Source organism: Carcharhinus amblyrhynchos, chromosome 6, assembly GCF_965287045.1.
Source record: "Carcharhinus amblyrhynchos chromosome 6, sCarAmb.v2.hapA, whole genome shotgun sequence".
NCBI lineage: Eukaryota > Metazoa > Chordata > Chondrichthyes > Carcharhiniformes > Carcharhinidae > Carcharhinus > Carcharhinus amblyrhynchos.
In genome coordinates, this window is record NC_137329.1 from 11,364,146 (window position 1) to 11,381,585 (window position 17,440).

At 42.5% G+C, this 17,440-nt stretch overlaps 1 protein-coding gene across 1 annotated transcript in view; it reads right to left on the bottom strand.

Annotated features, from left to right (window-relative positions):
* The window catches only part of slc17a6a (solute carrier family 17 member 6a), a 62,649-nt gene that overhangs the window by 12,786 nt on the left and 32,423 nt on the right, over nt 1–17,440 (bottom strand). Inside the window, exons 4-9 of the mRNA XM_080191536.1 lie at nt 16,153–16,267; nt 15,378–15,465; nt 15,175–15,261; nt 10,704–10,846; nt 6,604–6,753; nt 2,109–2,241 (exon numbers count right to left, since the gene is read on the bottom strand). Coding sequence (XP_080047662.1) covers nt 2,109–2,241; nt 6,604–6,753; nt 10,704–10,846; nt 15,175–15,261; nt 15,378–15,465; nt 16,153–16,267 — 716 coding nt within the window. The remainder of the gene's footprint in view (nt 1–2,108; nt 2,242–6,603; nt 6,754–10,703; nt 10,847–15,174; nt 15,262–15,377; nt 15,466–16,152; nt 16,268–17,440) is intronic.

The following is a 17,440-nucleotide window of genomic DNA, read 5'->3' on the forward strand; positions in this document are numbered from 1 at the left end:
CCCCATGTCAACACTATAGTTAAGAAAGCCCACCAACGCCTCTACGTTCTCAGAACACTAAGGAAATTTGGCGTGTTAGCTACGACTCTCATCAATTTTTACCAGATGCACCATAGAAAGCATTCTTTCAGGTTGTATCACTGCTTGGTATGGCTCCTGTTCTGCTAAGACCACAAGGAACTGCAAAAGGCCATGAAGTATCCCAATCCATCATGCAAACCAGCCTCCCATCCGTTGACTCTGTCTAGACTTCCCGCTGCCTTGGCAAAGCGGCCAGCATAATCAAGGACACCACACACTCTGGACATTCTCTCTTCCACCTTCTTTTATTGGGAGAAAGACTCAAAGGTGTGAGGTCACATACCAACCGAATCAAGAACAGCTTCTTCCCTGCTGCCATCAGACTTTTGAATGGACCTACCTTGCATTAAGTTGATCTTTCTCTACACCCTAGCTATGACTGTAACACTATATTCTGCACTCTCTCATTTCCTTCTCTATGAACAGTATGTCTTGTCTGTATAGCAAGCAAGAAACAAAACTTTTCACTGTATGGTAATACATGTGACAATAATGAATCAAATAAAAAATCAAACCAAATGGCTTGATTTCAAAACAGTCATCCTATTTTCAAATCCCTCCATGGCTTCACCCCTCCCTATCTTTACAATCTTCTCCAGTTCTACATTTCCACAAAATATCAGTGCTCCTCTAATTCTGACCTCCCCAATTTTAATCACTCCACCTCTGGTGATAGCACTTCCAGCTGTCTCGGTACTAAGCTTTGGAATGCCCTCTCTACACTTCTAGCTCTCCATCTCACTTTCCTCCTTTAAAGACACACCTAGAAACCTATCTCTTTCACCAAGGTTTTGGTCATCTGACCCAATCTCCCAATGTGTTTCAGCATCGCATTAAATATACAATGTTCTTATGAAATGCCTTATGATATTTTATTATGTTAAAGGAGCTATATAAATATAAATTATTGTATAATTTTTGCAACAGTGTTTTTTTATTCATTCACGGATCAAGGACATCGCTGGCTGGCTAGCATTCTTTACCCATCTCTAGTTGCCCTTGAAAGGCAGTTGAGAATTAATCACATTATTGTGGCTCTGGAGTCACATGTAGGCCAGACCAGGAAAGGACGGCAGATTTCCTTCCCTAAAGGAACCAGATGGGATTTTCCAACAATCTTACATTATTAATTCCAGATATTTTTTATTGAATTCAATTCTGCCATGTGGGATTCAAACTCAGGCCCCAGAACATTAGCTGAGTTTCTGGATTAATAGCCTAGCGGTAATACCACTAGGCCATCATCTCCTCATGTCTGTGTAAGATTTCCTTCAGGTACTCTGGCGGTTTCCTCCAAAGGTGTACAGATCAGGTGGATTGATCATGTTAAATTCCTGTGCTTTTTTAAAAAGTTATTCGTGGGACTCATGCGTATCGCTGGCTGGCACATATTTATTGAACATCCCCAGTTGCCCTTGGAGGGCAGTTGAGAGACAACCACATTGCTATAGCTCTGGAGTCACATATTGGCCAGATCAGATAAAGGTGGCAGATTTCCTTCCTGAGGACATTTGTGAACCAGATGGGTTTTTCCAACAATCAAACAATGGGCTGGAATTTTACTGACATGTCAGCCCCGATTCCGGGGATGGGCAAGGCTTGAAGGCATTCTCCATTAACCTTGGATGGGATTGTACGATCTTTGGACGGATATGTCGGTCAAATTTTGCTCATGGTCATCAGTAGATTTTTAATTCCAGATTCTTTAAAAATTCAAATTCCACCATCTGCCCTGGAAGGATTCAAGCCTGAGTCCCCAGAACATTAACTGAGTTTTTGGATTAATAGCCTAGCGATCGTACCATTAGTCCATTGTCTCCTCTATCATAGAAACATAGAAACCCTACAGCACAGAAAGAGGCCATTCGGCCCATCAAGTCTGCACTGACCACAATGCCACCATAAAGTACTATTTAAGTATGCATTCTAATGACTGCACCTGCCACTACATTGGAGGCATATCTTGAATGATATTGTTTAAAAATGTATAAGTGTGATCACAAAATCTGAAAAAAAAGGAGACACACCTCCACAGTTCATTATCTTCCTGACATTTGTGGTTGAAAGTATCCTCTTACTTCTGAGGTAGTCAGCAATCTGCCCACCAATGGGTACCACAATCGTCATGACAAGATGGGGCAATGCTGATAGAATCCCCACCTGTAAAAACAAAATAGTTTAAGACAACAAGGAGTATGATTCGCACTGCCGTATTCTGAGCCAGAAAGGCATAAAGTATCAGGAAACATCATCTGATATCAAGTTCAAAATAGCTAAGAGATAGCAACAATCTTATCACAAATGGATATACCAAAAGATTTTGCTTAAAATGCATGTGACTTTTAATTGGATCTCACGTCTCGGCAAAAATAATGCAATGCTAAAGAACAGCAGAAAGGGGCAAAAATGTTAATTTCATAGTATCACTGCAATCGTGCTACCAACTTTTACAGATGCACACAGCTTGGTATAGCTCCTGCTATGCCCAAGACCGCAAAGAACGACAAAATGTTGTGAACGTAGCCCAATCCATCACGCAAACTAGATTCACATCCACTGACTCTGTCTACACATCCCGCTGCCTCGGCGAAGCAGCCAGCAAAATCAAGGACCTCACGCACCCTGAACATTCTCTCTTCCACCTTCTTCCATCGGGAAAAAGATACAAAAGTCTGACGTCACGTACCAACCGACTCAAGAACAGCTTCTTCCCTGCTGCTGTCAAACTTTTGAATGGACTTACCTTGCATTAAGTTGATCTTTCTCTACACCTTGGCTGTGATTGTAATACTACATTCTGCACTGTCTCGTTTCCTTCCCTTTGAATGTAATGTTTTGTCTGTATAGCGCGCAAGAAACAATACTTTTCACTGTATGTTAATACACGTGACAATAATAAATCAAATCAAATCAAATCAAATTTATGCCAGTGGGATCTTATGGTGTTGTTGATGGCATATTCCTGCCATGGGTTTCCTGGCAGCAAGGGGTGCAGTCAAAGGGAAATCCCATTGACAACGGCAGGACCGTAAGATGCCACCTCCAGCGAGAGGTGCACCGCCTCCCATCGCCATGAGACACGCCGCAGACTGAGAGTAAAATCTCACACATCGAGCTAAAAAAACCAACAGTCTCTAAGTTCACTAACTGCTGTAGAGGAAAAGAAGGAAGGGCAAAGTTGAAAAGTGGATAAATTCTAAAGGGTGTAGCACACTTGTCGCCTAGAATCCTCTAGAGATTTTGATGTGTAGTACATTCAGACTAAGTTATGAATATTTGTGCTTGCTTCAGTCTTGGAAGAACTGAAAAGCAAAAGCCATGCAAACTCAAATGCGAAAGTAAAAATGCTCAGTTCAGCTGTATTGCTGTAATTAAATTTATAATTATGTATGACAGAATTATTCATGTGTAAATTGCTTTCTTGCAGAGCTTACATGTACATTAAAACATTCAACGTAATGAGCCAGTAGTTAAATAATAATGAGTTACCAGTTTCCAAAAGTCATATTCAGACCTCATCTCCCACACTCACTAATATGTTATTATTAAGGATGTATTAAGTGTTCAGTGCGTAGGACGAGCACTTCATGTGGAAACTGATGGCAGTTAGGAACTTGCAACAAGGTGGCATAAAAAATAACTAGGGATCTTTAAGAAAAGATTTGGGGTTAATCAAAAAGGTATCTCAGTGAAAAAACAGTGTCCGTATCAGGGGTGGAATTTTCCGCCAGCGCTCGCCCCAAAACCAGACAATTCCATCCGCTGTCAACAGACCTTTGCATGGATTGCCCCCCCCACATTATGATTCCTGTGGTGAGTGGAACGGGAAGATTTGCCCCCCAAGGCTTCCTGTTTTGCTGGAATTCTGATGGAATCTTGGCAGGACAGGAATTCTGTCTGCTCCAGTGGCCAAATCCTTACCTGCATTTTCTGGCTTCTGAGTAATTAATATATTTTAGACAAGGGAAGAACACATATTTATATATCACCTTTAGCGATCTCGATGTGGAGTTGCTGGCATTGGACTACAGTCGGTACAGTAAACAGTCTCACAACACCAGGTTAAAGTCCAACAGAGTTTAATTTGGCAGCACGAGCTTTCGGAGCACTGTTCCTTCGTCAGGTGAGTGCCTGATTTCAGTGATCTCAGTGATTAGTGATCTCAGCACAGCCCAAATGAAGAAATTATGAAAAGCAATCACTGTTGTAATGTATCGTTCACCTGATGAAGAAGCAGCACTCTGAAAGCTTGTGATTCCAAATAAACCTGTTGGACTTTAGCCACGAGTTGTTAGACTTCTTGTTGTAATGTAGACACATGTGGCAGATAATTTGCAAGTAGCAAGATCCAAATACATAGAATCCCCACAGTGCAGAAGGAGGCCATTCAGCCCATTGAGGCTGCACTGACAACAATCCCCATAAAGTCATGTATTTACCCTATTATCCTCCTGACACTAAGGGACAATTTAGCATGGCCAATCCATCAAACCTACACATCTTTGGAGTGTGGGTGGAAACTGGAGCACCTGGAGGAAACCTGCGCAGGCATGGGGAGCACATGCAAACCCCACACACAGTGGCCCAAGACCTGAATTGAAACTGGGTCCTTGGCGCTGTGAGGTAGCATTGCTAACCACTGTGCCACTGCGCTGTCAATGACGTCAATAATATAATGACATTTAAGGATGATGCCTGAGAGATAAATGGGCCAGCACACGAGGAAACCACCCCCTACCCTTCTTCATTTGATGTTGTGGGACTTTTATTTATATCTATTTGAGTGAACACAATCTTGCTGCATTTGTGCCTTGTGTGTATTCCTGTCATCCAGGTTTGCAACGTTTGTGAAGGAAGACATTATTGAAAATTTAAAGAACTGTGTCTCAGCTAGTGCAGTTAAACACAAAATCTTACCATGGTGGTCAGATCGCCAGCAGGATTTTCCCATCCGGTTGCAGTGAATGGAGGATTGGCTGGGAGCCAAGTTCTCTGACCTTGCTGCAACGGGGTCATGGTGTGAATGGCAGGTAAGATCGTGCTTCACCATTTAATCCGAAAGGTGGCCCTTTCGATAGTGCAGCTCTCCCTAAGGTAGGGTCAACTTGGGTTATCTGCTCAAGTCTCTGGAATGGGACTTGAACCCACAACTTTCTTGGCTCAGAGGTAAGAGAGCTACCACTTAACCATGGCACACACCTACATGAGGTAGTTCATCCTGGGATTCCTGCTTTTGTCAGGGTACCTTTGTGGAAGGAAAATGGATGCCTCAAGTACCTATTACAGCTTGGCTGGAAGCCTCTAGAACTGGCTTCAATCTTCAAAACCTCCATCGGGTGATTTTACTATCGCGTTGTGTCTGTTTTTGGGCATGATGCAGTGGTAAAGTGGGGCATAAAGTGTCAGAGGACTGCACATGTGCACTGCCTCCCTTTGCAGGCTTGCGGGTGTGATAAGCCCCACCAACAGTCTTCTTCAGCGAGCAATAGGCTTGCTGAGAATTTTTCATGCAGAGTGCATATCGGAGAGCTAGGAAACATGCCCAAAAGATGGACCTGAAACTCCCATTTTCAAGTCCGCCCGACACTCAGAAAGAAAATGGTAAAATCCCCATTCATCTGTCTTAGTCATTGGGTGCAATCTTACCAGCCATTCATACCATGACCCCGCTGCAGCAATGTCAGAGAATTTAGCACCCAGCCACTCCCCCATTCACTGCAGCCGGATAGAAAAATCCTGCCGGCGTGAATGGTCATAACATTCTGGCCAATGTGTTTAACTGCACTGGCTGAGAGATAGTTCTTTAAATTTTCAATAATGTCTTCCTTCACAACTGTAGCAAACTCGGATGACAGAAATACACACAAGGCATTCCTCATTTGTAGTGTGAGCAAGGTATTCGTGAGAGGAGATAAGTGTAGTATTTGCATTGCCGAAAAGAAATTTCTTCATGGCATTCACATAGATTTAAACCAGAATGTGGAAATTAATAGCATTGTTCTAACAACATTAAAATCATAAGAAATAGGAGCAGAAGTGGACCACAAAAATTATAGAACCCCTACAGTGCAGAAGGAGGCCATTTGGCCCATCACATCTACACCGACCACAATCCCACCCAGGCCCTATCCCTGTAACTCCACATATTTACCCAACTAATCCCCCATGTATCATGGCCAATCAACCTACCCCACACACCTTTGGACTATGGAAGGACAAGCCCAAGCCCAGCCCCTGTCCTATCTGTGTAATCCCATGTATTTATTCTGCTAATCGCCCTCATCTTTGGAGAGTAAGGAGCAATTTAGCATAGCCAATCCAGTTAACCTGAACATCTTTGGGCCATTCAGCCCATCGATTCTGCTCTCCCATTCAATGAGGTCATGACGGATCTGATGTGATGATTCTCCACTCCACTTTCCTGCCTTATCCCCAACAGCCTGCTGTGTAAAATGATTGCACAAATCAGAACGAGGCAAATTGTCTGCCTTGTTATGAACACTCTCCCTTGGAACTCGTTACCTTGCTGATTTCAAATCCAAACACTTCTTCAAAGTAGGCAGGTTGGCTAATCAGCAGCAAGTAGAAAGTCCAACTTCTACAGAAGTTTGCCACAATTATTGCATAGACTGGCATAGAGGTAAAGAACTTTTTCCATGGCGTCTTGTATTTCTAAAAAATAAAGAGACAAATCGAATTACATGGGGGTGCGGGTGAGTCAATTTTATTGAATCAAGTCCATTTAGAAATCAAATGCTATAATGAACATCAGAAAATCATATCACAACCATAAACGTATTACACAGGGGTTAGAATTTTATATTGAATGAGCAGATGAGAGCCAACTTCCAATCACATGATATAGTGTTAGTTGCATAACATTACAGTTGACAGGCACATGTGAGAGTTAGAAGCAGACCCACCAACAATTAAGCAGGAAATTAAACCTATTAAGGAGCCAATTATTAGGACTTTTGCGAGGCCCATGCACTTTTACAGTTAGCGGACAGGCTAGTCGGCAGGTGGGCACAGAATCACAGAATCCTACAGTGCAGAAGAGGCCCTTCAGCCCATCGAGTCTGCATTGATGCATGAAATGCCCTGCCTTGCCCATCTAATCCCCCTTGCCAGTTCTTGGGCCATAACCTTGAATGTTATGGCGTGCCAAGTACCCATCAAGGTCATTTTTAAAGGATGTGAGTTGTCCCGCCTCCACCACCCTCCCAGGCAGTGCATTCTAGACTGTCACCACCTTTGGAGTAAGAAGGTTTTTCCTTAAATCCCCCCTAATCCTCCCATTCTTCACTTTTAACTTAGTCTTCGCGTTGTTGATTCATGCTCTATCCAGGTTGGTGTAAAATTCTTATTTTTTTATTCATACATGGAACACAGGCATCCCCAGCTGCCCATTCCTTGATGCCCGAGAACAATTGACAGTCAAAAACATTGCTTTGACTCTGGAGTCACATGTAGGCCAGACCGGGTAAGGACGGCAGATTTCCTTCCCTAAAGGAACCAGATGATTTTTTCCGACAATGGTTTCATGTTAGATCCTTAATTCCAGATATTCGTTATTGAATTCAAATTCCACCATCTGACGTGGCGGGATTCAAATCCTGGTGCCCAGAACGTTAGCCGAGTTTCTGGATAATTGTCTAGCGGTAATACCACCAGGCCGTCGCCTTTGCTGCAAAATATCTCCAGGATGAAATAAAATAAAGGAAGGTTGTTGAGGGTTGATTTGTTGTGTGTTATGCTGTTGGTTGTTGGAAGTTGCACTACAGAGAGAGACTCAGCTGGGATTGCTTGGCACAACCGTGAGGCTGAGAGCTCTGTGGATAGCACATTCAGAGAGGTGGTCACATCACAGCTTAAGGGCGGGGAAGCTGAGAGGGAATGGATGACCTGCAGGCAGTCTGAACAAACTAGGCAGGTAGTGAAGGACTTTCCTCAGGTCTGCTCAGAAAGCAGTTTTCCATTTGGAAAGCTGGTGAAGACATTGGCTCCTCAGAGAAATTCAGGCAGAGCCGAGTTGGTGGCATCATGAAATGACTCAGCTGCACAGAAGGAGAGGAAGAAGAAGGGGCGAGCACTAGCAATAGGGAATTTGCTGTTTAGGGGAACACGCAGGACAGTATGTTGCCTCCTTGGTGGCAGGGTCAGGGGTGTCACAGAATTGCTGCCGGACATGCTTCTTGTGAAGAGTGATCGACCAGAGGTCATGGTCCACATTGGTATCGATAGGATGGGGCACATTGGTACCAATGACTTAGGTAGGAAGAGGGATGAGGTCCGGCAATCAGAATTCAGGGAGCTAGGCAGAAAGCTCACAAGCAGGACCCCAAATGTAGTGATCTCTTGATTAGGCCCAGTTTCAAGTGAAAGGTAAGACAGAAGGGTGAAGCCTAGTGGTATTATCGCTAGACAATTAATACAGGAACTCAGCTAACGTTCTGCAAAGTTGGTTCAAATCCTGCCATGCAGATGATGGAATTTGAATTCAATAAAAAAAATCTGGAATTAGTAACCTACTGATGGCCATGAAACTATTATCAATCGTCAGAAAAACCCATCTGGTTTACTGATGTGCTTTAGGGAAAGAAAACTGCTGACCTTATCCAGTCTGGCCTACATGTGACTCCAGAACCACAGAATTATGGTTGACTCTCAACTGCCCTTCAAGGGCAACTAGGAATAGGCAATAAATGCTGGCCATGTCCCACGTTGAGTAAAACAAAAAATAGGAAGATAAGGCAGAAGAATGTGTGGGTGTAAGGATGGTGCAGGAGTTTTAGATTCCAGCGACACTGGGGCTGACTCTGGGGGAGTGGCATCGGTAGAAGCTGGACAGGTTGCACCTGAACAGAGCTGGGACGTTTTGTTCTTTCTGTCAGGAGACCTTTGAAATAACTCAGCAGGCTGTGGGAACCAATAGGAAATATTAGAGAGGAATATCAGGATGCACAAAATATTAGGGTGAACATAGACACTGGCATGGAGGATAATAAGTTCATTAGCGAAGTCGGAACTAAGGAGAAAGTAATGAAGTCTAAATCAAGGTTATTATGTATGTAAATGCATAGTATAGTAAATAAAAATTGGGTAGTTACAGGTGCAGATTACATTGCAGGAAATATGATGTTGGGACAATAACAGGGTCCTGGTTAAGGGAAGAGAATGGCTGTGTGTTAAATATTTCTGGGTGCAAGGTGTTTAGAAAAGATAGGAAATGGGGAGGCATGGCAGTATTGGTCAGGGAGATCATTGCAACACTGGAGAAAGAGGATGTCCCAGAGGATACAGGACAGAATCAATTTGGCTTGAGTGGCTGTCTGTTTGGCATTTGCACGTTCTCCCCGTGTCTGCGTGAGTTTCCTCCGGATGCTCCAGTTTCCTCCAACAGTCCAGGTTAGGTTGATTGTCCATGCTAAGTTGTCCCTTGGCATGTAAAGATGTGTAAATTAGGGGGATAAGTGGGAGAAATATGTGGGGGTTACGGGCATAAGGTCTGGGCAAGTTGCTCGTTCAGAGATTCGATGCAGGTTCAATGGGCTGAATGGCCTGCTCCTGCATTGTAGGGATTCTATGATTCTACTTTGCATTCTGCTAAAACAATGGTTAGGACTCAGAAATGCCAATTTTCTATTTCTTTACAAAAGGAAATGTAACTCCTGTGCATTTTGTGTTATAGTGTGGCAGTTCTACTATTGGAGCAACAAGATCTGCATGTTTGGCATCTTACATCAGAATCTGAACCACCTTGAGGAGGATCAGCTCTCACAATTTTTAAAAAGTCACATTCGCCAGCTACTGCAACATTTTAAACATATACGCTAAAGTTTAAAAAAAATACAAACAATCTATTGCTCTAGTTTCTAATGTTACAAAAAAAGTACTACTGGAAAAATTATTTTCTTATCAAAACTTCAAGAGCCAGCAAGCTGAATTGCAATCATGTAAATCTAGTTAACGTATGAATTTAAGTATGTATGCAAAAAGCTTGGTGCACATACGCAGTATGCGTGGCACAGTGAATAGCACTGCTGCCTCACTGTGTCAGGGACACAGGTTCAATTCCAAACCCCAGGTGTGGAGTTAGCCTGTTTTCCCCATGTCTGCATGGGATTCCTCTGGGTGCTCCGGTTTCCTCCCACAGTCCAAAGATGTAGGTGTTAGGTGGATTGACCATGGTAATTTACCCCTTCGTGCCCAAAGATGTACGAGTTGGGTAGACTGGTCATGCCAAATTGCCCCTTAGTTTCACAGAGATTAGCAGGCTAAATATGTGGGGTTATGGTGAAAGAGCAGTGAGATTGTTGTTGTGCAGGCTTGATGACCTGATGGCCTCTTTCCGTACTGTACGGGTTCTATGATTCCAATGATATGCAACAGTAAAGTTCTTACATGTAATTTAGTATGTAATTCAATAACATCATGCCCATGTTTCAGAATATAGGAACAAAGTTTACATGCACAGATTTAGACTTAAAGGGGCTGATATGTGCATGATAAGTAAATGTGGTTATGCACGCTCAGAGCTTTGAGCAGACATTTGCATTTATCCAGAGCGTGCAATTAACTGAAATGTTCTAAAAAAAAAAGTCTGTCTAGAAAGTCCATACATCTATTCCTCCGATAAGTTTGGCACTTTCACCAATGCTTTCTTCAATGTAGATGCGCTCCTCATCTGTGATGGTCGGATGTGCTGCAGGACTTTCATACGATACCAGAATCCAGAACATATACCACAGTATTCCAAATGACCCTGATTCAAAACAGGATAAAGCAAGAAACATGAAAGAAGCTACTTAAGTGCAGAAATTGGATGCTGTTATATAGAATATCACTAGGTCAACTGCTAGCTATTTAATATATTGTTATTTGGTAACTATTTGTGCAAATAGTTAACATCTACAAAAAACATCATGTACTATGGAAAGGAAATATGAAAATTGGACTCATGAAATAAGCACACAAAATGCTAGAAGTGCACAGCCAGGCACCCACTATCTGAAAGCAGAATAGTACTAAGGGTAGCACAGTTGCACAATAGTTAGCGCTGCTGCCTTGCAGCGTCAGGGATCCGGGTACGATTCCTGGCTTCGGTCATTGTTTTTGCGGAGTCTACATGTTCTCCTGGTGTCTGCATAGGTTTCCTCCAGGTGCTACGGTTTCCTCCCACAGTCCAAAAGACGTGCTGGTTAGGTGCATTGGTCATGCTTAAATTCTCTCTCAGTGTACCCAAACAGGTGTGATTCAGGGATTTTCACAGTAACTTCATTGCAGTGTTGATGCAAGCCTACTTTTAAAAGTTTACTTATTAGTCACAAGTAAGGCTTACATCAATGTTGCAATGAAGTTACTATGAAATTCCCCTAGTCGCCACAGTCCAGCACCAGTTCGGGTCAGTGCACTTAACCAGAACGTCTTTCAGAATCTGGGAGGAAACCAGAGCACCTGGAGGAAACGCATGCAGACATAGGGAGAATGTGCAAACTCCACACAGACAGTGACCCAAGCTAGGAATCGAACCTGGGTCCCTGGCGCTGTGAATTAGCAGTGCTAATCACCATGTCCCCATGCTGCCCCTAATAAATAAGCTTTAACTTAGTTTTAAACTTTAAATATTTTAAGGGTAGATCATCTCAATCATTATACATTGGCAAGATAGCTCACAAAATATAAAAGTTGAAAATTGTAGGCAAGAAGCACGCATTCAGAAATATTGAACCTATTGAGTGCAAATGTTTGCCTGTCTTCTGAGACAGTAAATTCTAACTCATTTGCATTGATGGAACTACAAAGCACACCTGAGAGATATTCTCCACAGATATATTTAAAACATTTGTTTAATTTTGTAATGTATGAACTTAATAACAACAAGAGCAGTATCAAGATGATGATAATTTCAGAAACAAATCAGCATAACGTACCACTTATCTCACTGCTATTTTTGCCAAACAAGAACATATCTTTCAAAAGAATAAACTACATTTTGCATTAATGACCAAATCTTCTGGAAGTTTCAGAATGCTATGCCAAATTAAAATTGAGATTGAAGCTTTAGTTAACCAGTGGTCCCCTAGTTGGGCCAGATATGCATGTGGTTTATAATTACTAACTCTAAATATTTCAGGTGACTTTTATTTCTCAACTATATATTTTACTTATTGTTATAAGAACATAAACATAAGAACATAAGAAATAGGAGCAGGAGTAGGCCAACTAGCCCTTCGAGCCTGCCCCGCCATTCAATAAGATCATGGCTGATCTGTCTTGGCTCAGCTCCACATTCCCGCCCTCTCCCCATAACCCTTAATCCCCTCGCTTATCAAAAACCCATCAACCCGCGTCTTAAAAATATCTAGCGAGGTAGCCTCCACCACTTCAACGGGCAGACAATTCCAGAGATTCACCACCCTTTGAGTGAAGAAGTTCCTCCTCAACTCCGTTCTAAACCGCACCCCCTTTACCTTGAGGCTGTGCCCCCTAGTCCTACTATCCTTTCTGAGCGGGAAGAGTCTCTCCACCTCTATCCTATCCATCCCATTCATCATCTTATACGTCTCAATGAGATCTCCCCTCATTCTTCTAAACTCTAACGAGTACAAGCCTAATTTATTCAGCCTCTCCTCATAGCTCAACCCCCTCAACTCCGGCATCAGCCTAGTAAACCTCCTCTGCGCTCCCTCCAAGGCCAAAATATCCATACTGAAATTAAGGGTCAAATTTTCCCACTCCGCCCTCTACGAGAATCATAGCAGGTGAAGGGTGAACCATGGAAATGTCTATTGACAATGGGTGTGATTTTCTGGTTTTGGGAAGAATGCAGCCAGAAAATCTTGCCCTAATTTTTTTTTAAGTGTTTATTTATTAGCGTCACAAGTAGGCTTACCTTAACACTGCATGAAGTTACTGTGAAAATCCCCTAGTGTGTAATGATAATATCACCCAATCAATATGTCTGAAATTGCAAAAATTTATTCTCGTGTCAGAATTTAATATTCAAATTATATTTGACATCATATTGCTACACCTGTCATTTTGTACCAGCCAGGTGTTGCCCATGATACCATAAAATGTCATCTAACTCAGTTACAAAAATATTAAACTGGAAAGGGTGCAAAAAAGATTTACAAGGATGGTACTGGCACTGGAAGGTTTGAATTATAAGGAGAGGCTGAATAAGCTGGGAGATCTTTCCCTGGAGCATAGAAGATAGTGACCTTATAAATGTTTATAAAGTCATGAGTGGTGTAGACAAGATGAATAGTCAGGGTCTTTTCCCCAGGGTAGGGGAGTCCAAAACTAGAGGGTATAGGTTTAAACTGAGAGAGTAAAGATTTAAAAGGAACCTGAGGGGTAACTTTTGCACATAGAGAGTGGTGTGTATAAGAGCTGCCAGAGGAGGTGGTAAAGGCAGGTAAATTACAACATTGAAAAGACATTTGGACAGATACATGGATGGGTAAGGTTTAGATGGATATGCTCCAAATGTTTGCAAAAGGGACTAGCTCAGTTTATGAAACCTGGTCAGCATGGACAAGGTGGCAGAAGGGCCTGTTTCCATGCTGTATGTCTCCATGACTCTATTACTATGCATATTGATTGACATACTCTAACAATATCTCAGGACAATACTCTGATTATGTATTGGAGATGGAAACATCGCCCACTGCCAGCATGTGTTGTAAAAGGCAGGGCGATCAGCCATTATAACACTCAATCACGGAGCAGGCCGAATGGCCTTCACCTGCTCCTATTTTCCAAGGGTGGGATTTTCCTCCCCCTCCGCTATGTGCTTTGCATCGGTGGGAAGCCGTGCCCCGCTTGCTGGCGGTGGAATCTTATGGTTCCCGCTGTTGTCAATGGGGTTTCACATTGAACACAACCCTTGCTGTCGGGAAACCCACAACAGGGGTGCGCCATCAGCGGGACCATAAGATCCCACCACCAGAAATGCCTGAGAGATTTTGAAGTATGTTTCTATACAAAATTACTCTCAAGGTTATGATATTTACATTTTAAATCAAAAATATCCTCTACATTAGGGAGCTACTCCTGACTTCAGATTTACATGTAGAGTTTCTTAGTTTGAACAATATACAAAGGGCTGTGGGAGTAACTTTTAACTTGCTAGCAAAAAAGAAATCTATTGTTGCTGAGAATGGATCTATTATAGAAATGCCCCAATTTTCCTTTCATTGTTTTAAATGCAGAAAGTTTAGAAACAGGAAAACAGGATCTAGGAGCAGGAGTAAGTTAATCAGCTCTTTAAACCTATTCTACTATCTGCTTAGATCACGACTGATCTGATTATGGTCTCAACTCCACTTCCCTGTCCATCTGGTAAAGCCGCCCCACCATCCCATCACCCTTGAATCCCTTGTCAGTCAAAAATCTATCTAACCCAGCCTTGAAATAATACAGAAGCAAGTACTCTTTTGTGTATTGGGTGGCACAGTGGTTAGCACTGCTGCCTCACAGTGCCAGGAGCCTGGGTTCGATTCCAGGTGGGTCACTGTCTGAGTGGAGTCTGCATGTTCACCCTGTGTGGGTTTCCTATGGGTGCTCCGGTTTCCTCCCACAGTCTGAAAGATGCACTGGTCAGGTGCATTGGAAATGTTAAATTCTTTCTCAGTGTACCCGAACAGTCACTGGAATCATAGAATCATAGAATCTTACAGTGCAGAAGAGGCCATTTGGCCTATCGAGTCTGCACCAACCATAAACCCACCCAGGTCCTATCCCATGCATTTACGCTAGCTAGTCCCCCTGACACTAAGGGACAATTTAGCATGGCCAACTCACCTAACCTGCACTGTGGGAAGTAACTGGAGCATCCGGAGGAAAACCACCCACATAAGTGGAGATTGTGCAAACTCCAAACAGACAGTGACCTAATCCAGGAATCAAACCCAGATCCCTGGCATTGTGAGGCAGCAGTGCTCGTCACTGTGTGGCAACTAGGGGATTTTCACAGTAACTTCATTGCAGTGTTAATGTAAGCCTACTTGTGACAATTAATAAGTAAGAAATTATTGAAGCTCATGGGCGAATTTGTACTTAAGGCAGGTTGCCCAAAAAACCTACCGTACACATAAAACACAGAAGGCCATCCAGTGTATTGCACTAGGATTCCGGCTAAAGGCATAGCAATGACGGCTCCAGCGTACGAACCTGTGGGAAGATCAGTGCGCAATCAGTATGCAAGTGAGGTCCTATTCAAAGGTTGCGTTACAACATTTGATGCATTTAAAAAAAATAACTTACAGGGAAAAAAAAATGCTAATTACCACAAAATGAGGTGGTTGCCAGCCTGCTTCTCTCTAATGGTGGAGCCCATTTACTCCAAATGCCATGGCAGGCTGGGTACGTGACTCCCTGCAAACATACATCAGTTATGTTTTTACACAGAGCACCAAGCAGGTCTGTAATTTATCAGTCATCAATGTAAAGATCAACACGTTTTATTCGTTTTTAAAATATTGATGGCGACAACACAGAGAAAGCAATGTTTAAGAATTTTGAGAGGTGTGAATGTATCTTGCAGTTTAGTTACTGTTATATTTCCAAAAAATAACATAGCTCATATCAAGGTTACCGCTCTCCTCCTTTTTGTAAAAACTGACTCTGCATAACCAGATATTCCTTTTGTTACAAAACATTCTGCAAGAGCCAAATTAATTGTAGTACTTATTAAAATATCTGCATGCTGGTTATAGCCATTAGCTTCAGAAACATGACAATATATAATCTGGTAATAAAACATTAACAATTCAAAGGTAAATTTAACAAAAATAAAGATTTGCGACTGTGAGAAATGGAAATAATAAAGGCTGAAAACACACAATAAATAGATCGACAAACATCTGCAAAGAGGGAACAGGTCATGGTGCGAGAGGAGTGCAGTTTCCATCAGTTTAAATGGATAATGCATAAAGGACACGATGGAGAATGTCAGAGGGAAGCGTAGGTTTTTCAGAGATGACTACAATGTATTGTGAGTGGCCTGTGGGATTCTGTGAATTAATCAGCATTGCTCTTGTACCCCAGGAGAGACAAACGTACCTCTACCAGTCCCTGCAGGATCCTCACGAACATCACGAAACCATAGTGCACCTTAGCTGCAGATGGGATGAGCATATTGAGTGTGGATGTGAGAAAGATGGCAGCGCCAAATACTCTGAAACACAGCACCAGAAACATTTTACACTGTACACAGCCTCCTTTCCAATATTAGCCTCTGAGATATGCTCTCCGGTAAAGATATTCCACTCAGTTACTCCTCGGGATTAATATCTTCATAAACTTTTTGCACATTGTACAGATATCTTAGGGCAGGATAATGAAGAGTGCTGCTGTTATCCCCCAGAAAGGCAGAACAATTTGGTAAGATTTGACAATGTTTCGATATTCTGTGGATACTGTGAATGAGCAATCGCTTGATAGTACAGAACATATAAAGTGAGACACGTTGCCAATGCTGTTTGCCTTGCACTCATTGGGACAAATACAAGAATATCAAATTTCAAATTATCAATGACAACCAGTTCTATAGGGGAACAGGAAAGCTGATTCGTTGGAAAGTTGACTCTGATTGGCTGAGGCACTGCCAAGGAGAAAGCCATGGGGAACTGTAGGGTCCCCAAGCTCCCGGATAATTCAACAAACTTACAAGTTTTGAGCGTGTTGCTTTTATTTGCAGGGAACGGGTCCTTGCGTATGAATGTACATCATTTCGAGCAAGCATTATTAAGCCATGTTACAAACTCGGCTGATTGTTAAATTGGTTTTAGTGTAACTATTAGCATACTCAGAATTATTCAGCAAGCATTGCCTAATTGCAGAAACACAGCTCACAGTAGACATATTTCTGTCTCAGCAAACAAAAGGAATATGTTCAGGCCTTGCGCCGTTTTTGAATTACCCAGAGACCAGAATTGGACTAAAGCATCTTTAACTGAGTCCAATTATTCTTTTCCCCCAAAGTTTCAACCTTGCCAAATTAATAGGAACAGGAGGAGGTAATTTCACCCATTGAGTCTGTTCTTTTTTTTACTCATTCAGACGATGTGGACATTGTAGGACATTTATTGCCATAGAACTCTTACAGTACGGAAGGAGGTCACTGGGCCCATCAAGTCTGCACCGACTACAATCCCAACCAGGTCCTAATCATATGTATTAGCCCCCCTAATTCCTCTAACTGACACATCCTGGGACACTAAAGGTCAATTTAGCATGGCCAATGCACCTAACCTGCACATCTGTGGATTGTGGGAGGAAACCAGAGCACTCAGAGGAAACCCATGCAGACACAGGGAGAATGTGCAAACTCCATACAGGCAGTGACCCA